This window comes from Silurus meridionalis, chromosome 19 (genome assembly GCF_014805685.1).
Source record: "Silurus meridionalis isolate SWU-2019-XX chromosome 19, ASM1480568v1, whole genome shotgun sequence".
Classification (NCBI taxonomy): Eukaryota; Metazoa; Chordata; class Actinopteri; order Siluriformes; family Siluridae; genus Silurus; species Silurus meridionalis.
The window spans coordinates 1,946,145-1,970,789 of record NC_060902.1 but is presented as its reverse complement, the minus strand read 5'-3'; the positions used below and the strand labels follow the sequence as shown (position 1 = coordinate 1,970,789).

General features: G+C 39.9%; 1 protein-coding gene across 12 annotated transcripts in view; it reads left to right on the top strand.

Annotated features, from left to right (window-relative positions):
* LOC124402193 (calmodulin-binding transcription activator 1-like) overlaps positions 1-24,645 on the top strand; it is a 261,909-nt gene that overhangs the window by 193,465 nt on the left and 43,799 nt on the right. For all 12 annotated transcript variants that reach the window (XM_046875023.1, XM_046875025.1, XM_046875021.1 and 9 more), the window contains one exon: positions 21,072-21,143. In XM_046875023.1, the coding sequence (XP_046730979.1) occupies positions 21,072-21,143 (72 nt within the window). The remainder of the gene's footprint in view (positions 1-21,071; positions 21,144-24,645) is intronic.

Here is a 24,645-nt window from a genome sequence, read left to right as displayed (position 1 = left end):
TCTCTCTCTCTCTCTCTCTCTCTCTCTCTCTCTCTCTCCCTCTCGCTCTCTCGCTCTCTCACTCTCTTTCTTTCAATTCATTTCAATTCAATTCAATACAGATTGCTTTATTGGCATGAGAAAAACATATTGCCAAAACAATAAGAATAACACAGAGGATGATTTAGAACCTCTAAAGAACGTCGAAAGCAAGCCTCCTACTGTACGTATAGAAATAATAAAATAGCATTAGAACAAATAAAAGAAAATATGAAATACATACAGAAATGAAAAAACCCCATAAAAGTCATGTGAAAAAAACTGAACTTACATTTGAAACAGTATTTACTCAGGATGTAACGGCACACATATTCGTACCGAACCTTTTCGATACGGGGCTTTCGGATCGATACACTTGTATACCAAACGCAATACTTTTCACATGCGGAACATTGTTACAATCAGAGTTTTCCCTCAGGAATGTATTAAGTGGCGAACCGCATGTCCGCCTCGCCAGACGTAGACTAGTTTCTGAAGCTCACAATGAGCAGGCAGAAGGCAGTAAGAAGTCTGGGGTTAACGTGGATGAGACAGAGGGAGTCAGTGATGTAAACACAACTGAGAACAGAGACATTCCTGATCACATGATCATCATCATTCCGAGCTGGAACGTTCGCTCTCGACGGCGATAAATCTCTTCGCTTTGTTGTCTTTACTCAGACCACCTCCCTCCATTCTGTTTTTTTGGCTCTTGTACACGCACACACTCCATCAGTTCCTCTAGGATCTAAACAGAGCACCTTGAGTGAAGCTAATGGCGTGTGCTGTGTGTTATGTGTGTGAGAGAAACAGTGTGAGTGAGAAGCAGCTGGACGATCGCACTCGTACTCTCAGGCTGTTATCAGTGATGAAGAATGAGATTCCCCCGATAAGGAAACCGTGTACGTTTTAATCGAGGGAGCTCATAAACGAGCTTCTCCTTTTTGATTGGATTCCTTGCAGAATGACAGGCATGTTAATAATTGATAGTGAGTAAACAAGAGTTTGTAAAGCGGGACCAGGCAGGCCAGGGAGAAGCTAATTGGCTCATTAAGGCGAAGACACTGAGAAGGAGTGAGAGCCTGGCCACAAGCCTGAGGAGCCACCAGGCACAGCCCAATTAAAGCCTAATGAAACAGGGAGGCATTCCCGTAACTAACAACCCACAATCTCTGGGACAACCGTGGTGTCTTTGTGTGTGTGTGTGTGTGTGTGTGTGTGTGTGTGTGTGTGTGTGTGTGTGTGTGTGTGTGTGTGTCAGGAATAATACTCGTGCTATCAGATTTCATTATGTTTATATGAGACTTTTATGCAAACACGCTCGTTTTAAACTTTCGGTTGGAGTCCGTCAAGCAGAATCAAATTTATTGTAGTACTTTTTCAAGTAAAAGTAATGTTTTCATGAACTTTAATAAACTCACCAGTTACACAATTTCCAATCAGTTGAACCACTTAATAATGTTATGTTGCACACAAACTTTTACTTAAATAAATTCAATTTAGCTTGAATAAAGCCAAACAGTAACATTATTAATATTGTTTCCAAAAAGAAAGTGATAGAATTTGTAGGTCAAGACGTTACATCAACACCACATCAGAAGGTCATACAAATGTTTGTATCTTGTATTAGAACAGTTAAAATTTAGTGGTTTGAGTCCAATTCTCTCACACTGACCACTGGATGTTCTACATGGCACCTCGTGGTAAAGAATCTCTGAAGACTTGAGAATTAGAGTTGTTGCTCTCCACAAAGATGCAGAGGCTGTAAGAAGATCAGAAACACCCTGAAACTCAGTTACAGTACAGTGGTCAGGGTCATACAGTGGTTTTCCAAGACGGGATTCACAAGGGTCCATCAAAGAAGCTCCTTGGTCCAGAAGCTGCTCCAATAAGCAGACGCATGAGTGATGCAGCGTTGCTTTAGAGGTTGCAGAAGCAGAGAGTCCGCTTGTCAGTGCTCAGACTGAACACCACTCACTGCAACACGTCGGTTTGCAGGCCGTCGTCCCAGAAGAAAGCCTCTTCTGAAGCTGGCTCACAAGAAGCCCTGCTGAAGACAACCTATCCAAAAGCATGTACTTACTGGAACCATGTCCTGTGGTCTGATGAGACTAAGATTAACTGTTTGACTAAGATGATGTCACGTGTGGTGACACCAAGGTGAGCACTAAGAAAATTGTGTCTTGCCTACAGTCAAGCATGTTGGTGGTAGCATCATGGTCTGGGGCTGAATGAGTGCTGCTGGTACTGGGGAGTTGCAGTTCATTGAGAGAAACATGGATTCTAACATGTACTGTGACATTTTGAAGCAGAACATGATGCCCTCCTTTCAGAAACTGGGCCAAACGGCAGTTTTCCAACATGAAAACGACCCCAAACACACCACCAAGATTAGACAATATAATGACTGTTGAGTTATTTTTGGAGGACAGTAAATCTGGACTGCTGTACAGGCTGCACATTGACTCCTCTAAAGTATATCAAGCTTCAGTATCTATAGTATTCTATAGTTGAGAAGATAAATGTGAGGGGTGCACTCACTTTTGTGAGATACTGTATAAATATCCAGATGTTCTACTTTTTTATTTATTAATACCACTTACGGAGCTTGGGCTTATTCTCTTCGTTTCGGCTCGTCGTCTTGTTGTATAATGACGTTGGTTCTAATGAGCCAAATCGCATGGTGTGAAAGTATGAACTGGTCAAACCTTCCCTGCTCGAAAACAACCAACAAACCATTAAATTCCTTCAAGCTTGTGGGGGTAAAGGGGGTCTGAAAACATCTTCTCTCCTGTTCTCCGTCCCACACAAGTTCTACACAAGGGAAATAATCAGCGTTATGGTGTTAACATTAACTGGGCTTCATCACACCAACCCCAGTGTTCATTATTTTATTAACAGCATGACAGTGAAACTTTCATTCCTTAAATGGTGGTTAAGCTCTTTTCATAACTCTGAGGACTTTTTCCTCTCTATTTACTACACATACCTTCTCCATAATGGTGCAAAGTGCACTGTATTATTAATAGAGTGGGAAGATTACCGTCAGCTGCGATAACAGCGGAAGTGGAGGCTCATTACCGCGATCTCCTCCACTTTATGGAGAAAACTCACTTATACACTCTGTTTACATAACAAAACATTACAGAGTGCAGAAGTGCTGTTCGAGACAGTTTTAGTACACATGGCTCTAAATACCGTGTGTGTGTGTGTGTGTGTGTGTGTGTGTGTGTGTGTGTGTGTGTGTGTGTGTGTGTGTGTTTCTTTTAACCCTGTAAGACCCAAATATAGAAGATACCAATCACCTGTTATATGTTGTTGTAGGAGGCCTCTGATGCAAATAATGAGGGATGTTTTGAAATGTGTTTTATAAATTTGTAGCGAAACTTATATTGAAATGTTAATATACTGTATAATAATAATAATAATAATAATAATAATAATAATAATAATAATTAATAATTATAATAATAATATAATGTTAATATTGTAAAGTTGAGCCTAGTTGGGTGCAGAATTTCTGCATTTGCATTTACACTGTAAGAACAAATATAACAAAAATACTGCAACCAGAAATAATTTGTTTATTTAAAATTATTTATATCTGGTCTGAACTGAAAACTATAACAAATATCACACTTAGAAATTGTCAATCATCAAAAACATTATATTTCAACTTCAACCTCAAAAAATGTAAGAAAAATCAACAAAACATTTCACACAAATAAATCAAACACATGTAAAGGTTCCCAAATGACATTTTCCCGCATCAAAAGCCAGACTAAAAAAATGTGTCTTTAACTGAGACCTGAAAACCTCTATGGATGAAGCCTGGCCAATAAAAATCACCTTTTGACTTATATTTTTGAGTATTAAGTGAACATTTGAGAAATGCAATGTCTTATATAATGTGCAAGGAGCACATGCCATTTTGACAACCATTCTCCCACAACTTTGTAAAATTAAGGTCATAACAAGCTAAAGAATTTCATGCATGCGTTCCACAATAACCAACATGAACTAGACATTTTAACACTCAACAAAAAAATATTTCTGGGGTTGTACTTACTTCAATTTTGAGATATCCACTCCACTGGAACAAAGAGACAGGAAAGTTCACAGGTTGTACGAGTTCATCGCCTTGTGCCAAGACCTCCTGTATGTACCAGGGGTCTACAAATATTTTTAGGTCAAGGACCCCTTAGGTGGTAGAGACATTGTGCAGCGACCCCCCGATACAAAATGTGTGAACCATAACCACTGATATAAATAGAACCATATTACGCTAGTTATATTATGTTAAAACAATTAGAACTACGTTGTTGTTGTAGATGCATCATTGTCTTTATATTTTATTAGATTTTCAATTTTTTCAAAAAGATTTATGCATTACAACAAACGTATTTTGCGATTAAAATTTATAAAGTTGTTCACAGCTGTCTTATTTTAACAGATTTGCAGTTTCATACATTTTACTTTTACCGTCAGGTGGACAATTATACATTTACACGAACATGAGCTTTTACTTAAATGTAATAATTGTAATATTTTTACAATTAAATATTTCAGCTTAAACGAAAACAAAAAAAACTAAAACATTCTTGTGATTTAACATTAATTAACGCAGTACTGCCGTCGACCACCAGGAAGACCCATGATATATCCACATTTACTATTCTTTGGCATTGCGAGGTTAAACAATATGCTATATATGCTAAAATTGCTATGTAAAAATGTTTTTTCAGGAATAAAACCATTTGCAGATTGCAGTTTTTGGGAGAACTAAAAGTGGTGTAATTTAAATCCATGGGTCTCACATGAATTAACCTCTTATTTAAATAGAATGCAGTCAAAAAGCATTTCTTTCGCAGCAGCACTAACAATACACGCGACGACCTTGTGTGACCTCTGTGCGGTAATGACTCTGGACACAGTACGGGAATGAATATTACCAACAGGGCAGATTCTGATCGTAAGTGTCAGTAAAAGGCCCCTCGTAACATCTAAAGAATTATGATCTTGCCATTCGGCATCTCCACTTGAAAAGGGTGAATATAAAACTCCTCCACAGCCCTTTAACCCACACCCTGAGTCCTGATCCAAATCCTGATCATCACCTCCCCCAGCGCCTCCCATCATCCCCCTTATCCACTGATCCCCACCCTGATCCTCCCCAGCAGCTGTGTACCCGGACTGCAGACGTTCCCCTGCTCTCCTCTATCACCTGTGCCTCCTCTGGGGGTAATAACAACCCAAACATTCTGCTGCAGAATAGAAGAGGTTTCAGCTGCATCATTTGATCGAGGGAGGAAGAGAGATGGAGATATAAAGTTGATTTGTGCACAAATATTATTGGAAAACACACACACACACACACACACACACACACACACACACACACAAACACGTAGATGGAATAACACATTAACAATTTGCGCACAGATTTCCACGTCTCTGTGGGGAAGATGAACAGATCCGCGTCTCGCTCCGACGGCATCATCACACAGCTGACAAAGCAGATCAACTCCATTACCTTCTTCATTACCACTCATTATTCCACTGTTCTCTGCTGGACAGCAAACTTCTTTCTCTTCTCCTTCTCCTTCTCTCTCTTCTCCTTCTCTCTCTCTCTCTTTTCTTCTCCTTCTCTCTCTCCTTCTCTCTCTCTCTTCTCTTCTCCTTCTCTCTCTCTCTCTTCTCTTCTCCTTCTCTCTTCTCCTTCTCTCTCCTCTCTCTTTTCTTCTCATTCTCTCTTCTCTTCTCCTTTTCTCTCTTCTCCTTCTCTCTCTTCGTCTTCTCTCCTCTCTTCTTATCTCCTTTTCTCTTTCTCCACTCTCCTCTCTTTTCATTCTCTCTCTTCTCTTCTCCTTTCTCTCCTCTCTTCTCTTCTCCTTCTTTTCTTATTATCTCTTTTCTCATCTCTTCTCCTTCTCTCTCTCTTCTCCTTCTCTTCTCTTCACCTTCCTGCTCCTCTATTCTCCTTCTCTCTTCTCTTCTCTTTTTTTCTCTTATTTTCTCTCCTCTCTGGTTCCTTCTCTCTTCTCTTTTCTTCTCTTCTCTTCTTTTCTTTTCTCTCCTCTTTTCTCTTTTGCATCAGAAATATTACTGACACTGGAGACTCCTTCCAAAAATGCTTTTTTACAGAAATCCCTCACCCCAAGTTTACATTTTCTTGATTTCTTATAGAAATAATGAGCTGTTACTTAGAAACCGCAAGATATTAGAACAAGCACAATGGTGTACATATTTTGGTGTGTGTGTGTGTGTGTGTGTGTGTGTGTGTGTGTGTGTGTGTGTGTGTGGCACGGTCGATCGGTTTTACAAAACAGTCTCGTTGCTTTATGTGTTGCCTCAGCACTGATAATGAACCCACCTCAGCTGTTATTCTTTATCAGCCGTTCTCTGTCTACGTGTGTCCTCTAACATAAAGACACACACACACACACACACACACACACACACACACACACACTGACTCTACAGACAGATGTGTCTTATTAAGCTGTGATCATCATACTCAAAACCAGCGTGGTGTTAATCTCATCACGTTATTAAGCGTGCCCTTTAGCACCACTCGTCCCCTGTATATTCCAGCACACTCTGTCCATGATCTCTTTCACATACCTGTGATTAAATCAGGGTTTGATCTGTTTCCTTGTAATGAGGATAGATTTACAAAAAAGTGCAAATAGTAGTATGTAAGTACAGCAAATAAATATAAAGGCTCTGGCAGTAAAAAAAAGCACAGAAGATGATAAGCATGTACATATATGTGAAATATTATTGCAAGATGTCTGTGAGGTTTACGCTGATCAGGCATAACATTATGACAACGTTCTGAGTGGTGAAGTGAAGAACACTGATGATCTCTTCATCATGGCACCTGGTAGTGAGTGGATTTATTTATTAGGCAGCAAGTGAACATTTTGTTTTCAAAGTTGATGTTAGAAGCAGGAAAAAACGGGTGAGAGTTTGACAAATTGTGACGTCTAGACTTCTGGGTCTCCAAAACTGCAGCTCTTGTGGGATGTTCCTGGTCTGCAGTGGTCAGAATCAAAAGTGCTCCAATATGTATACCGATATAAGATGTATGTAAGGAAGAATACAGTATGTGAAGAGAATGAGGGATACATACATTTACAATATACAGTATGTGCATTGTATGTACAACCGTACAATAGATGGACTTCCTGAATGAAATGCACATTCAATCAAAGCTCCAGATTAACGTTAAAATGAAACTAAATTCTGATCTATGTATGTATTTCTGTTTGCACAGCTTTTTTCGAGTATGTGCCGTTCCTCAGTGTACAAATGTGTAGAGATGAAGGACAACAAGCTATTGCTTTTCACGTGTAAAATTTTTTCCTTCACATATTCACTTCAATCTGAGTTTATTTCTGTAGCACTTTTACAATGGATATTGTCTCATTGTCTGTACAGAACGAACGAATTATAGAACAAAATTCACTTTTGTTAAAATTTGTGTGTGTTTTTATGCCCAATAAGCAAGCCTGAGTCAGCTATGGCAAGGAGATGGATGACACCAAGAGTGTAAATATAAATCATTAAAACATTACAAACACCAGAGAGTGAGAAATATCCTGAACACCAGAGTGCGTGATTATGAGTAACGTTCTTTCTACAGTCAGTTGGAGCAACTCCTAAATTAGCTCAACGTTTGAGATCATCATAGATTCAACACCAACTCCTCCATGCCTGAGCATGTTCAATAATGGAGAAACAGCATGTGCAGAAGGTTATTTTGAGTATTGATTAAAAGGTTGTTTATCCTCAAAGTCTGAAATCTTCATGAAGCCGGATCCAACTGGATCTGGTGCATGGCTTAGGATCCTCATGTGGTCTGGGATCTTCACTTTGGAGGTCTTCATGAGGTGGGACTTTACAATAACCACCATTTTTCTGGGAAGATGTTCCACTAGATTTTGTGGAGATGTGTGTAAGATTCATTCAGCCCTAAGTGTGTAAGTCAGGTGCTGATGTAGGTGAGAAGATGAGGAGGCCTCCAACCCATGTAAAGCAGATCTTCATGGAGCTGGCTTTGTGGAGCAGGGGCATTGTCATGCTGGAACAGGTTTGGGGGAGGACCATATATGGTTTTGTCTAATTTAACTGGACGTGTGGTGGTCCAAAAGGGCTTATATTTAGTATAACTGCACCAGAATGTTTCTTTCTGTGTTTAATGCTCGACTCATCTTCGTGAAATTCCAACTCTAGCAACTGTCCCATTGAAACCATTTATACAGTAGAGTTTGTTAGTAAAGTCGACATCATCAGCAAACATGGCACACAATACAGATGGAGCAGAGAAGCCAAATCAATGTGGGCCCACTATCAATTCAGCAGGTTCTTACACGCAGAACCCTTCAGATTAAAACAAGACCAGCACAAGACCAGAATATAAAACATTTAAAACATGTAAACATTAATAATAAAACATCTCAACCAGCTTTACTACTCTATATATGTGAAGCCCAATGGTTCGGTTCAGACCCCAAGATTTATTTTATTTCTTTTTACTGTAGAGGAGGATAGAAATTAGATCATATAAAATATCCTTTAATTCCTTGGTTTTGTGGAGCTCTTGGGGTTTTCTTATAAAATAACTTATCCCTCTAAATAAACTGTTAATTGGATTCTAATGACAATTTTATTCTGTGGATGGAAAGTTCAGAGATTTAAACTAGAAGTAAAAATTCGCCTTGATACGAGAAAGTTTAGAGAATCGCTCTGTTTACTTTATTTATTTACGTTTCCACACGATCACATTCAAAATGGTTCCCTTGCAACACAGCGCTCCAGTGTTCTTCTGGAACGTGTCCTAGAAGTCTTCTTTACGAAGCGTGTCAAGCATCTTCTGCCCATCTCCGCAACAGTGTCAAAACGCCATTGAGATGGATCTTCATATTCGGGAAGATGGCGTCTTCCCGAAGTCTGCAGGAGCCAAATGTGGCAAACATGATAAGTGCGGTGAGATCATGTGGATTGTTCTCCGACAATCATCGTTTTCTTTTAAGAATGCATATTTTTCTTAGATGTTTTTGGCCTTCAATCCACGCGGAGATTTGCGGACTGTGAAAAAGGAGGCTTTCGGAAAAGTGCGAAGTCGTTGTCGTGACATTTTAAAAAGCAGTACAGGGATGTGAGTGTTTTTACACGTTTCAGTGTGGATGAGCAACTTTTGGAAAAACGACTGAAAGCGAAATTTCACACTTTCAGAGCGTTTTTTAAATTCATTCTAACTTTCTGTCTGCGATGAAATCGCAGACATGGTAACACATATGGTCACCAATTAGCACCATTAGTTTCAAAACCTTTTGATACCACCTTTTTTTTATACAGTAATAAGGCAGCAAACAAATGATTAAAGCACTTAGTGATCAGTGTTGGTCTAAAGTAGCAGAGAAACTCAGATTTTTCACAAAGGTGATGGAGAGCAGCTTTGACCTGGATTTACCTTTTATCACTGGAAGGTTGTGTCCTACTCAAGGGCACAGTAACAAGCAGAGGAGCAGCTGTGTTGAGTCTATCAGCACTGTGCTGATGTTTAGAGTTTGGTGTTGGATGGTGGGTCCAGCCTCCTTATCAGCTCAGTGGGGATTTGAAAGCAGCAGGCATTCGGTTTATCGCCGCAGAGGCCGAATCCACAGAGCTAACACCTGAACCGCTCTTCAAATCAGGAAACAGATTTAAAGGCAACACTGGGAGAATCACAGCAGCTAACTGCCTCTCAGTGTGTATATACAGTATGTGTGTGTGATTCTCTGAGCACTCCTTTTCATTTTCCTCTTATTCTTCCTCAGTTTTGCCCTCGTCATCTCCTCTTTCTGGAGGAGTCGCTCCCCCTCACCACTGCTCGGCTTTGATTAGATATCCGCCTCATTGTGATGCAAAACGAGGGAAACCAGAGAATACAACTAAGTTTCCTCTGCGCCTCATCTGAAAAGGGATTGGCTGTAATCCCACGTGTAATGGAGTGGAAAGCTCTTTCTCTTTTCCTTTTTTTTTTCTTTTCACTCCACCACTGTTCTTTCCCTTCCTGGTGTCAGTTTTCCGCGCCGGTGTCTTACAAAAGCTTGGCGTCGACTGAGATCGATGAACTCCATTCGCGCGCTCGTCTCGTCGCTGGCACCAGAGTGTTTGTTTTTAATTACACTCTCCTCGTCCTTTGTTTGCCAGATGATGATGATGGGTGTGGCCTGCATCGATTCATTTTCTTTGGGTTCTAATTTGGAGGCTCAAGTCGCCATAAGGTTTTCTTTCATTTGGTCTGCGTAGCGAAGACGAGTCTGACGTCTTGGCACATCGTTCTGGGTCGTTAGTCTACTTACCTGTCATGTATAAAAGTAAGTAAAGTTGCTGATTAATGTGTATAAAGAATGCACACACACACACACACACACACAAACACATAGCAATTCATTAAACACATACCCAAAGAGGTAGAGATTTTGTATTACCATGCTGATGTTAATTATCTCCCTCCAACTTCCTGGAGTGATTTATTTCACTAATACAGTACGTCCAAGATTTATGAACTTTCGAGCTGCTAATTTTCATTATTGCAAACAAACCTTTTGCATTGCACACTTTCATAGATGCAAACAAAACGCTGCATTGCGAACTTTCATAAATTCAAACAAATCAAGAAAGTAGCTCACTTTTCACATGCTTGCACCCTCTACTGCAATACCCCCTACTGCAATAGGTTGTGCAGTAGTATAGCGCTACATCAAAGCCCAGGATGTACGGAAGCAGGCGGAACGTCTGGTTTTGCACTACAAAGGCGTATCAGAAGGCACTTAAGTAAGTTGATGATTTGCTGTCTGTCTGAACCAAAGAAATTAAAGTGAACTATCTGTAACCTATTGAATTTCAGCGCACTCAATTCTTTCCATTGCACCGTTTTGCATTGAATCGCATTGTGTTGAATCGAATCGCATCTGTAGCTGATTTATATGTATCTTTAATGCATCTTATTATCGGCTATGATTCACATCCCTATGAAAAATATTTTTTATCCAGTATTTTTGTGTGTTTGTCGTTGGGTTTTTTATGCTTCACACTATATTTGTGTAAAAAGTGGATAAACCTCAATTTGTTGGAATTTTGGTTCTTCAGTCAAAGAATCGTTCATCCTACTTTTTATATGTTTAGTGTTACATTTTATGTTCCTGTTCTCACTAACACTCTCACACAAGCCTTAATTGACATTATTAAGTGAGTGCATTCGGATAACATGCACATGCATGATGTTCACACTTTCTGGCCAATCAGATTAGAGAACGCAGCAGAGCTGTGACCTTGTTGTCGTTGACCTAGCGTGCCCAAGGTCAACAAGATTGCAGAGTGTCTGAGGAAAACATAGGGTGGCAGAGCATGTGTGTATGAGTGTGTATGAGAGAGAGAGAGAGAGAGAGAGAGAGAGAGAGAGAGAGAGAGATGGCCATGGGCATCATAAGGCATTGTGCTATGAGTTGGAGAGATGAATGCTGACAGGCTCTGCTCTGTGCACATCACTCACACCCCACACACACGAGCCATCACACACATGCAGACCACCTAAGAGCAAACTGGTTTCACGTGGGTGTGGAAGGGTGTGTGTGTGTGTGTGTGTGTGTGTGTGTGTGTGTGTGTGTGTGTGTGTGTGTGTGTAGTATGGGCAGTCTGTCTTTTCAAGTCTGCCCAAAGTGTTTTATAGCGGAATACCATCACCGGTCGAGCAACTCTTTACCCACATGCTGAGATACAATCCAGCACAGAGCACAGAGAGGTGAACATCCTTCACAGAGTCGTTGTTTGGATTTGGATATCAGTCCACACGACACTGCTGGATAGAAATGCATCAACTCCAAAAACGAAATTATGCTGTCGCAGCATGCGGGAAAACCTGCGCATGGCAATGACACCCATATTTATTAAAGGTGACACAGATACTGTATGTCAATCAGCTCTAGTTCGGTTTGTCACACAAAGAGCCTGAAAACGTTTCCGACTGACAGCAGGCTACCAATTCAGGGCTAATCTGAGACCCGGGTGCTGCCGCTAGGCTGCTTTCACAGAAAAACTGCTGGCTGGAGCTGATACGAGGGGAAAAAAATCACTGTAGCTAACTGCTAACTACCTCTCCGAGCACGCTCAGTAGATTAGATTTATAAATCTCTGTAACGCTTTTGAAAAATCACGATCGCTTTGCCTTCACTGGAGCTCCATTCGAAGTTAAGCCGGTTATGTGACTTCCAGCCTGCCGTTACAATTTGTACTTTTAACACTGTACGAGATGATCCCAGAAAATCTTGAATCTGCATCACACGTGTTTTTCATGTCAGATTATATGAAGAAGATCCCAGACCCACGTTTAAAGACATGGTACACAGCACGAGTTTGGAGATCTTTGACTGGAAGCATTAAACATCAAATCATCATAAACATGATGAACAGAGCGTTTGCTGGTTAATTGAATATATAAATCTGACTGCTACAGTGCCTATTAAAAGCTTTTATGGTTTTTCACATGCATGTTCCTTTTGTTTCTATGCAACAGCATTTACTTTGACGAAACACATCTATAAATGTCCAGATGTTCCTCTTTATTTTTAGTGAAAAATCCTCCCTTAGCATGAACTCACCAAAGGTTTCCTTCACTAGTTGGAGATTTCTGTGGCAGGTCGAATCACGATAGGTATCACTCCAGATGACTGTTTGCTTTCTAAACAACGCATACAGAACTCAGCTTGTTTTGGTTCTGATGAGCTGCAGTCTAGATGGAATTGCATGGTGTTCAAGTATGGAAAGGTTGCCATGTTGGTTCCTTTCACTTTCTGGAATAAATCTCCAACTTTCCCTGCTCCAAAACAACCCCAAATCATTAAACTTTCACCTGTGTGAGTGTGGGGGTGAGGGAGTCTGAACACATCTTCTCTCCTGTTCTTCATCTTACACAAGTTTTTCTGTTAGAGACAAAAATGTCTCATTTGGACTCCACAGAACTTTCCCTCACTCATTCACTGTCCAAGTCCTGTGTGTTTTTGTGTTTTGCCAAAAGGCGAGGTCAAATGTCAGATTAAATTGTTCCAAGTGCTCCTGTTTTGTTAAACAGAGTTCATACTTTCATGTTCATGTTTGAGGCTTCAATGCTTTTTTTTTCTGACTTTATAGAAAAATTCTTGTTAGTCCATTATCTCAGAGAGTGTTTTACAGTGAGTTAGATGAATGTATCCTTTCTAAAACCAGCTCAACCGATTACATCAATCAAAACATGATGAAGATCTCTTTTTGAAGATGTTTGAGACACTGAAAAGACTATACTTTTCTAAATTCTTGTATAAAAGACTCTTCAGTGTTGAATCCTGTCTGTATGTAAAATGTGAGGGAAATATGTTTTGTGAAACCAAATGTAGTCAGGAACCCATTGGAGCATTTCACCTGCTTTACGAAGACATAATAAGAGATTTTTATTAAATATGGGACCGTAGAGGCTCAGTGCTTCAGGCAGGCCTAAGGCGGGTTTGCCCCTAAAACCCCACAGTGCTGTAGGATAAAATGCAAACATCCCCAATCTGTCTCTGTCTCACCGCTGCTTTCTTTTTTATATATATATTTTTTCCTTGCTGCGGTTTTGTCGTCTCAGCAGAACGTTAGCTTTTATTGGTTAGAGGTGTGAGATAAGCGAAGGTGGCTGTAAACTCCAAACCATGACTATAACTGGAGCAGAACCTGTTTGGGTCTGCCATGTATGAAAACCAATTCCATTCTTTCTCTCTCCTACTTTCTCTTTCGCATTTGTATAGCTGAAGATTAAGCAGCTCGGAAGAGTCCGTATTTACAAACACGCAGGCCAAAGCTCACCGGAACACAAATAGCTTTTTCTTTATCTTCTTCAAAGCACTGGATTAGAAAAAAAACCTGTTTGTTGTTTCTCTTCTTATGCACATGAATTATGAAGCTTTCTTTTTTTTTCCCCATAAAACATCAAGAATGCCATTTCGTGTTGAGTCGCCTCTCATTTTCTCTACTCACGTATACAGTAAATACACAAATCCTTATTTTCTCGCTCTGCCGGTTCCTCCACGCCTCCCCTTTTCTTTCCTCCTCTGTCCTGAGCTCTCAGTTTTCCTGTGCGATCTCTCCTCGCAGGTGGAGCTGTGGGAGTATTAGCCAGCAGACAGATCATTTCAGGGTCAGACCTGTAAATGTTTTAATTGTGATTTATGGGCTTGCAGAGCTCTCAGGTTTTAAAAGAGCTTTTCTTAATTGATCACCTGAAGCTCTGTAGAGCAAAAGTACCAACGTCGAGGTTCGGAGAAGATTTGTCAAGCTGTGAGACGACCTGACAAGTTCTCAACCCGTGCCAAAAGTCATGTATACCATTTTTGTATAAATCCTCAAATGTGAACACAAATTTACCCTTCGTCTTCATCCAGAGGAGCTTTTCTTCTTCTTCTTCTTCTAAAAATGTAATTTGTTGCTGTACTTTAGTAGCTTTACTCAACTACATTTAGTGATATCAGTCGTTCCTTTTTATTTATTTGTGGATAAAAAACGTAACTGGTGAAACACGCAGGCTTGCCACCAATCAGGGTCGAGCGCAGGCTCTGTTTTACACGTGTTCGTGGCGCTTGGTGAATCTACTAATTACCAACATACAGTTCAGCATCAGTTCAACATCAAGCAGAACATTTCGAGAAGAATAAATGATGAAGAAACTCCAGACTCGAACTCACCACAACACAAAAGAAGGTTTTGGGTTCATGATCATTGTAATAGAAATCAATCAGTGTTTGAGTCTTAAATATTATTCTATTAATAGATCAGTGTGCTGAGAGTCACATTCGAGTCTTTTCACATAAACTGAGGTGATTAAGTAAAGAGTCTTGTGATAACAATGATAACAGGAACATTATAGGTATTATAAGTCAGTACTTTGGATACTTAAGTACATTTGGAGGCAAAAACTTTTGTACATTTACTCAAGTGAAAGTAAGGAGTAATAATTTACCAAAATGCTTATTTAATGCTAAAATGCTGCAAAACCCATTAGGATGCATAATTTCACAGAAATATGAGTAAAAACATGGGCATAAATAAATAGATTGTAGTTGTTATGCATGTTGAAGAATATCAACCAGTTTCTCTCAAAGGTTCTCTGTAAAACAAGAACAACAAAGTGGTGTCTCTCAGCTGAGACCTGATCTGAGAAAAAGCCTGACGATACGGCTTTTGTGACGACAGCGAGTTGTGTGTGATGAGAAATCTGCCACGCTTCATCAGCGTTCTCTCCACCTCATTCAGGTGTTCAGAGAACGACAGCACACTCAGCAGTGTCTCATACACACACCACTGCCCTGAAGCACTGCTGCTTTCCTGGCTGACTGCTATCGCTAAACCCGTCCCTGTTCAGCTGGGACATCTGCTTCCCTTCTAAATGACGTCATGCCCCAGTCACTGAACCTAAAAGAGAATAAAGAGGAGGAGGAATAGATGGAGGAGGAGGAGGAGGAGCCCTTAACCTGATAAAACCTGCTGATTGAGGCTGTTTTGAAGGAATTCAATTCCATTTAATTTCTTTGGCGCACTGCCCAGCTCCACCTACGGGCTACCATTAACATCAGGTCTTTACACACACACACACACACACAGTTCCTTCTGACAGGTTCTCCATCCAGCATTATAGTCTCTTTTCATCAGCATCACCAGTCTGTTCCTCTATACTGATTATTCTTAATTGGTCAGATGATGTGAATTATGTATGTGTATCTTAATGGACAGTAGTTACAACTGTCACCTTATATGAAGGAAGGAAGAAAGGAAGGAAGGAAGGAAGGAAGGAAGGATGAAGGATTTATACTCGTCAAATGTACATCTTGACAGGGGTTTAGGGCCTTGCTTAGGGTCCCCAGGGTGGCAGCTTGAAATGCTGGGGCTTAAACCCCTGACGTTCTGATCAGTAACCCAGAGACTTAACCATTGAGCTTCCATCTCCCCACATTATATTGTTAGAAACACAGGAACTTTTATGATGGAAGCACCATATAAACTAATACTAATAGTAATAACAATTTAAAGAAAAGTGGATTAATTTTGTATCTAGAAGATCGATCTTTTTAACCAATCTTGTGGGAAGAAGTCTCCAGTTTTAGTGCTTTGTAACAGCCACCATGCTGTAGAGAATTTGTTGTCTGGATTCTATCACAATGATTGTTTTTTTGAGAGAAAGAGAGAGAAGGAAAGGCAGTGGTGAAAAGGCTGTATATTGCTGCTTTCGCATAAATAAGAATGGGACATTCCATGAAAATGTATAAGTATAAACTGTAAGTATAAAGCGTGATTCATTAAAACAATCATCAATAAACTGAATATTTTGATTGAATTGTAATAATGTAATGTCTGGCTGTGATCACTGTGGTATAAGCAGAATAACACACTCAGTACCATGTGAATTTAATACGTTTTGGAGATTGCCCTGGTGTGTTGTGTGTTATTTCTGGCACAGACAAAACAACACATGTTGTTTCCATTTTTTCTGAAAAGTAATATTGTGGAACATCATATTATTAATTCAGCGAGTGTTCCCTCACCTTTTCTGTCTCAAACTCGTCTCTCTGTCCTGATCATGTCCTCATTTCAAGTCATATTTGCCAGGTATTTTTGAGGACGGAATTAGCCGAAGTTGTGTTGCCGCTGAATACTTCAATCTAAAGTAGCTTCAATTACCTTTAACAAACAGCCTGCCACACGAGACTATCGACCCTGAATTGTTCTGCTTTATTGGGTTGTTCTCTTGGTGGAGAACCTTTCCTGCATTCGCGTCAGATCTATTCCTCTAACCGAGAAATAATTGTGGCATCAGACTCAATTAATTAAAGCCAATCAATGAGGAGCTGCTGCGAGCACCAGGCCGAGTTTAACAAGCACACATCTCTGGACTGCAATTCTATGATAAGATTTAATCCACTGAAAAGTTCAGTTTGTACATTTACAACAATGTCAGAGTCAAATCGCAGCCTGTGTTCGCTCCACAGCAACTACAGCTACTAATGAACTCGTGACCTAATGCTTTTATACCACAGCGCTGTTAAAGCCTTGATTTCCGATTGGTCAGGAGGTGTTGATTGTTTATCTTTAAAATTATATATATAAATGTGTATTTAATTAGCAGAAAGATATGTGTCATTGATGGAACTTTATCTGAGGAGGTGTTCATTTAACATTTATCAAATCAAATCCAATTTTATTCGTCACAAACACATTCGTACAGAGTATGACCTGTAGGGAAATGCGATTGTCCAACATGTAAATAGAAATAGAGAATGAATATCAAAAAAAAAAAAAATCCAAAGTATAAAAGTGTATTAAAAGTATAAATTATAAAGTTATGATAAGAAAAGAGGGAACATTTATAGAATAAAATTTGCCTCATCATGCAAGTTTTGATTCAGAACCCTATATTCACCTTAATTCTAATTAAAAGGCTCTTTCTGTTCTTTCAAGCTACAGTATAGAACTAAAAAAAATTGCTTAATAAACTTTGAAAATGCCCTAAATTACCTGAGCTACAGTAGAAGCTGTAGTTTAATAAATAAACACAAAAACACATGTCCTCATTGGGAATTTCCTCGTTTAGGAAAACAACGCAGCAATTCCACCTTCTGCTGTTTGCGCGAATTGAACGTGTGCTGTAGATCTAGCGCTAACGTTTGTGAGATTCGATTTCACAAGTAATTAAAATTTCTGTGTGCGTTCGATATCATTCCAGGGTTTCATTTCGGTGTCCGAGGTTTCATTTCACAAACCCTTAAAAAACGTGAAATGCGATACAGACCAACGAGGGTTGTGTTTATGCAAAACGCAATTACCATGAAACAGTATAAGCCTGAAGCCACGCCCCTTGTGATGTCATGGAGAAACTCAAGCGCAGATCGGAGCATATACGTCGTAACGACGACGTAGAAATGTTTTTCAGCCAAATATAAAATTTGAGTAGGAAGTATGGAAACTGTAGATTGTAAGGAACGTCTGAAAGGCACCTTGGCTGCTGTGTGTGTGTGTGTGTGTGTGTGTGTGTGTGTGTGTGTGTGTGTGTGTGAATGTGTACTTATGCACTCACATCCGTCTGTGAAAGCATGTTACAGTGCGTAGGAGCTGCTCTCAGACTCCACGCTGGGCCTGATCTAATCGTGTGAATGTAATTAGGCTTTAATTGCCCAGCGTGTGAGTCTCTGGCATCTGTCTGGGGCCCAGACGGCAAATAATAGCCTCTGACGCTGTCATTTCTTAATCACAGTGTTACCAAACACACCCATGCAGCCAGCGTCGCATTGCATCGCGTCGAGCAGCTGAGAGAGGACACGGGTGCGCGTTCGATTTACTTCCACTGCATCACCGTGGTCGAAGTGCACGAGACTGGAGATGTACTCAGATGTGAACCCAATTCATTTTTGCTCTTTAATGACAGGTTCTACTCTCCATTTTGCTTCTGCCTAAAGCATTATACCAACGTAAATTGGAGCGGTTTAAAAAAAGAATATAATGTGCTTAAATATTTAGCACCACAATTTTATAGTATGTCTCATAGAGTTTCTCAGCGATATTTATTGCAAATTTGATTCATTACACTCAAGTGTGTGTGTACACAGTCCATAAATCACGATTTATTCTGTTTCAGTTTAGTGTTTGTGTTTGTGTGTGAAATTCTGAATGTTAAAGACACTGTTTTTATAAACATACTGCTTAATTCTTGTCACATGTTCTGAACAGCACAGCAAAATACTTTCTTTAGGAAGCTGGTGTCAAGAAAGAAAGAAAGAAAGAAAGAAAGAAAGAAAGAAAGAAATTTATACTTGGCCCATGAATACTATGGATGAATGGATGGATGGATGGATGGATGGATGGATGGATGGAGAGAGAGAGAAAGAGAGAGAGAGAGAGAGAGAAAGAAAGAAAGAAAGAAAGAAAGAAAGAAAGAAAGAAAGAAAGAAAGAAAGAAAGAAAGAAAGAAAGAAAGAAATGTATACTTGGCCCATAAATACTATGGATGGATGGATGGATGGATGGATGGATGGAGGAGAGAGAGAGAGAGAGAGAGAGAGAGAGAGAGAGAGAGAAAGAAAGAAAGAAAGAAAGAAAGAAAGAAAGAAAGAAAGAAAGAAAGAAAGAAAGAAAGAAAGAAAGTAAATTGTACTTGGCCCAGAAATACGAAGTAAGTAAGTAAATAAGTACGTAAGGAGATAAGGAAGGGAAGGAAGGAAGGAAGGAAGGAAGGAAGGAAGGAAGGAAGGAAGGACAGCTATATGTTATGTTTATGTGCAGTATGTTACTCCACGTTATGTAATATTTATGTTATGCAATATGTTAATGGTATTAAAAAGCTCAGTTGTTCATGGTTGCACTTAAATTCAGACGAAGCTTTACAGTGTTAAATACACAAACCTGAAGTTTAAGCCGACAGTTTAGAGAAACTGGTTTAAAAAACAGAATTTTAAAGAAGCCCACCAAACACGTTACGTATGCTCTTTGACTTTGTGGACAGGAACTTTTTCTGAGGGTGCGCTAAAACATCAGATGTAAGTAAAAATGGATAAAAAGTGTCAGGTCATTAAATGAAATAAAGTATAAGAGCAATAAAACACAGTTCAAATAAAAAGAGAAAATATTCTGATGTCTCACTTGTGAATACAGGAATGTACAGTGTTTGTGCATTGTGTGTGTGTGTGTGTGTGTGTGTGTGTGTGTGTGTGTGTGTGTGTGTGTGAAGGACTGGATGGATGGGATGGATTATGGTGCTTTAATGGGGGTAAACAAAGTCAGCAGCATGAAAACATGTTTTGATTTTATGCCTCATGTGCCTGGAAAGGTGTACTCGAGCGCAACCCCGGCACCTGCCCACTGGAGTGACAGACTTTCTCCTGTGTGTGTGTGTGTGTGTGTGTGTGTGTGTGTGTGTGTGTGTGTGGGTTATACTAATTCCGATTGCACTGACAATGTACCATGACTTTCCAAGCCCTGCTCCATAAATCTGAGCAATGTTTCTGGATGTTTTTGTGTGTATATTTGGAAGCGAGCCTTTTCATTTACACACACTTTCTATTTTCTGACTTGCTGAGTGTGCTGTTTTGTGTGATACGAGACCGAAACCTCATCCCTCGTATTCAATTAATTCCCGTAATCTGGAGCCTGTTTAAGGTGAGCAGCGGCTCAGGCGGCTCGGGCGGCTAGCTTCTCACATATTCCACAGCTGAAAATAGCATTAGAGTCGATCGCCTGCTATCGACTAGCTCGGAAGGACAGTAGACAATGGGGGGGCGACACTGGGATACGCAGGGGGTTCTGTTACCCCTGAACGCAAAAGTTATTCAGATACATTTTGAGTCGAATTTGTTCATTAAAGAGATTTTAATCTGCACAGTTTTAAACACTAAAAAATACCATGAATTTGTTAGCTGTGCTTTAAAAGTCGTTAGCTTAGCTGGTCATGTGACTCTTCTCCATCAGCATGTACTTTAGTAGCTCGCTAGTTTTATTGCACGTAATCGTTTACGATCTACAGGATATCTCTAGAAAACAGGATATTCTGTGATATTTGTCATGAATTTGATTTGAACAGTTTCTCTCTGGGATCAAAAAAGTATTTTGATTCTGATTGATGATTGAAAAAGTGCAAGACTTTTAGACAGTGTTTCAATAAATGTTCAATATAAATCTGGATCTTAAATGTAAATGTAAATTAAGTTCTAGATCTAAATGGATCACCAGCTAAATGTTTGTATCATTACCTAAATAAATCAATATCTTACTGAATTGCTAGTATTCATTTATTTCCATTAGCACATCATAAGATACAAACCTTTTAGACAACAGATCAAAGACCAAGATGGTGAAATCAGTGATATTTTGCAGTCTTGGTGGTGAGATGGTTTTGTTTCATGCTAACATGCTTTTCTCCACAAGCTGTGTAGATGTGGGCGAGTAACTGCATCAATGTGTGTGTGTGTGTGTGTGTGTGTGTGTGTGTGTGTGTGTGTGTGTTTTCACAGTGTTTGTACGGGTGTTACGTCCACTCCTCCATAATCCCCACCTTCCACCGCAGATGCTACTGGCTGCTACAGGTAAGACCCTTATCTATCTATCTATCTATCTATCTATCTATCTATCTATCTATCTATCTATCTATCTATCTATCTGACTGTCTGTCTGTCTGTCTGTCTGTCTGTATTTTGTACTATATATAGAGAGATGAGATGCTGTAGCACAGGTTGAAGCAGGGAATAAGGAATGCTGCTGCTCTTCACTCACATTCAGTCGTTCTCTTTCTGATTGCCAGAGGCAAAATGTGTGTGTGTGTGTGTGTGTGTGTGTGTGTGTGTGTGTGTGTGTGTGTGTGTGTGTGTGTGTGTGTGTGTGTGGGACAGCACAAGTCTGTTCTGTTGCTGTGTCATGGCTCTGCCTCTGTACCCCGTGCAGAACAAGGCTGCTGTGGATGAGACTTATTGGGAACATTTCATTATTATTTTTTTTAAAAAGGCAGAGATCTTTGAAGACATCTAAACCCGAGCACAGCGTGCGGTCCGTCTCTTTTTCTAAACTGCGGTTTTGCTTCGAGACTGATGATAGATTTATGGAGAGTTTTCTCTCCACTCGTCTCATCTGAAGCACATGATTGATCGCAGCGAGTGAGAATAAGCGCATCAGCAAGAGACCTGAAGCACGCGGACGTTCCTCCTCTCGCTTTCCTCAAACTCGACGGAATCTCATGCAGCTTATTAACAGCAAACAGCAGCTCTTTGTGTGTTTCATAGCGCTTCTATCCGAGCAGGTTTTTCTACACCGTGCGTGCAGTGTTTACTGGAACCGCTGTGAAATTAAAGGAAGCGAGCAGTCGATTGACACATGGCTTATAGACATGATTACCGCTGCTCCAGCTGCTGCTCCGCCTGATCGATATGCTCCCATCCACCAGAGCAATCACTCGAGCTCAGATTTCACAAATGAATAGATGTCAATAACGCTCTAACTGCACAGAACAATCCGAGTACACTAACGGTGTGCTGGTGTTAAAGCAAAGGAGCGTAGAACACATCGTGTTTTTCATCTGGCTGGCAACGAGTGAGGTGTGTGTACACGTCACAGGACGCTGGGCATGGGCCTGATCACTCCACTGATGCCTGACAGTGCTATAAATATATATATACACACACACACACACACACACACACACACACACACACATACAGATTTACTGTTGAAAATGCAGAAATCTATGAGTCAAAATGTGAAAAAGGCAAAGTGCAAAAACGAAAAACTGGAATTTATCAATATTTTTCAGCAGCACCTCTTCAGGCCTTTTACCTTTTTCTCAGTTGCTTTTAAATGTTTCTTGAATCGTTCTTAATATTTGCAAACCAGTAAGTACATTTCACAAAACACTTTGTACAAACAGCACAACACATACCTGTACTTTTCCTAAAATCCTTAAGTACGAGGTGGATTCAAAAATGTGGAGACTAATTTTGTAACTTGCCAACAGATGGCAGCACAACACGCACTGCATGCAGAGTCACAAGGAGCGCTGGCCTTCATAAGTTAGTGTGCCAAAAGACATGGTCCTGTTTACATCGATACTCTGAACATGTGCATTACCACGTCTGCTATTTTGACAACATGCGCATCCTGTTGCCGAGCTCTCGGAAACACCATCTCACTTCCGTTCTCACCCCACTCGCCAGATTTGGCTCCTGTGGTCTTCACCCTCTTCCCGAAGATGAAGATCGTTCATTCGTTTCCTGGCTCTTCGTCTGTTTCGCTCTGTCGCCTATTGAAGGTTCACGAGATTCACCATTGACCTACTTTAGAGAAGTAGTTGGTCTTTGACGTACTCACGCCTTCATAAGTGATTCATCTACACAATTCAGTAATTGATGATGATGACAACTGGTTTAACTATTTTGCATTCGATGACGTGTACAATGATCTGATGCTGAGATGTTTTGTGGGGTAAAACTATTCAGGTGAGAACCAGTGTAATAGATTTTGATCAACATGAACATGAACAACTGACACTTGTACACAATCAATTCAATGCATGTACCAAAGCAATTTGTTCAAATCAATGAGAAACATTTATGCTTATATGATGTGTACAAGTGACGACCTGATGTTTACAAGTAGTTTTCAGAATTTAATTTCTGATTGAAGAAATGCTCCAAAGCAACTTAGAAAAACAGTAAATGCACCTTCAATGTTATGTGATCCTATGATTCTGGGAATAATTTACTTAATTTAAAAGCTTTACATTTCCAGACTGCAGATAGTCCAATTCCACACCATTCTTAGTCTACAGATGACGTGTGCAACCTCTTTTTTATTCCCACTTATTACATTTCGATTTCAATAAACAACAATCCAAGAAAATCTACCTCGGTGATTGAAATATAAAACAGTAACTGCGTTACTGTAGTGCAAGCAGGAGGACACAAACTTTATTCCATAAGTATCCAGAAAGCAGAAAGGATAGTAAGGAAGGAGAAAAAGTAAAGTCTCTTGTCCTTCCACACCTCGTCCTCACGCTGTTTGCTTGTTTTAACGCTCGAGCGACTTCGTGCCCTTCGCCGGTGGTAAATAAATTCCCTCTCATAAAAGATGCAGGCGACACACTGCGCTGTGGTAAACAGTAATCATGTAGCCTGCCATTCAGCCCATGGTGACTAATGCGTGTCTTTCACGTGTGCACTGGCTCAAGTCAAACATCTCAATGAATAAATAAGTGTGTTTTTACCTCACGCCGTAGCACAGAAGCGTGCACTTTACTTCTTTTGCCGAACGCTGTGTGTGAAAATATCCAGTGACATCCCTAAATAAATAGAGTAAAGTTATTAAAGTCGGACGTATGATGATAAGCAGTGGGTTTTATTGCGATCAAGATTTCTTTGTTTATCTTGACAGAAATTGAGCCGAGAGAAGAATTGAGATATTGAGAAAGAGGGCGGGGCTTCGAGATAGCATTAGATCATATTATTCAAAACACTTACGAGTGTCAGTCGTGTTGCTGCCGTTTTTATGGAGTGAAAGGAAAAAGCTTTATTTCTGATCAAGATGCAGTGTTCCATGGTGTTACAGATTTTCTTAGTTTACATTTACCCCATTTAGCACACGCCTGTATTTAGAGTGACGTACAAACGTCTCAATCGATGAATAATAACCACTGGTTCACTAAATTACAAACTTAAGAGACCATCAGACTAAACTCTGCTGAGAGGAATTGTTAAAGCACACAGGTTTTTAAAAAACTAAGACAAAATAACATTGTTTATATTTAAAATTATATTCTCAGGTGCTCTGGAGAGTTTCTCCTATCAGAATTGAAATTCTTAAAACAACTCGTTCACATCCGGTCGTCACTTGTGTACATCACAGAACAAATTGCGAATGCTTTGGTACATTCATTGAACTGATTGTGTACAATTGTCTACTGTTGTTACATTTTTTTTTTTTTTTTTTTACACATTGTTTATGTTCATGTTGATCAAAATATATTATACCGGTTTTACCTGAATCTCAACCCCCAAAACATCTCAAGATCAGTTCACTGTATACGTCATTGAATGCAAAATG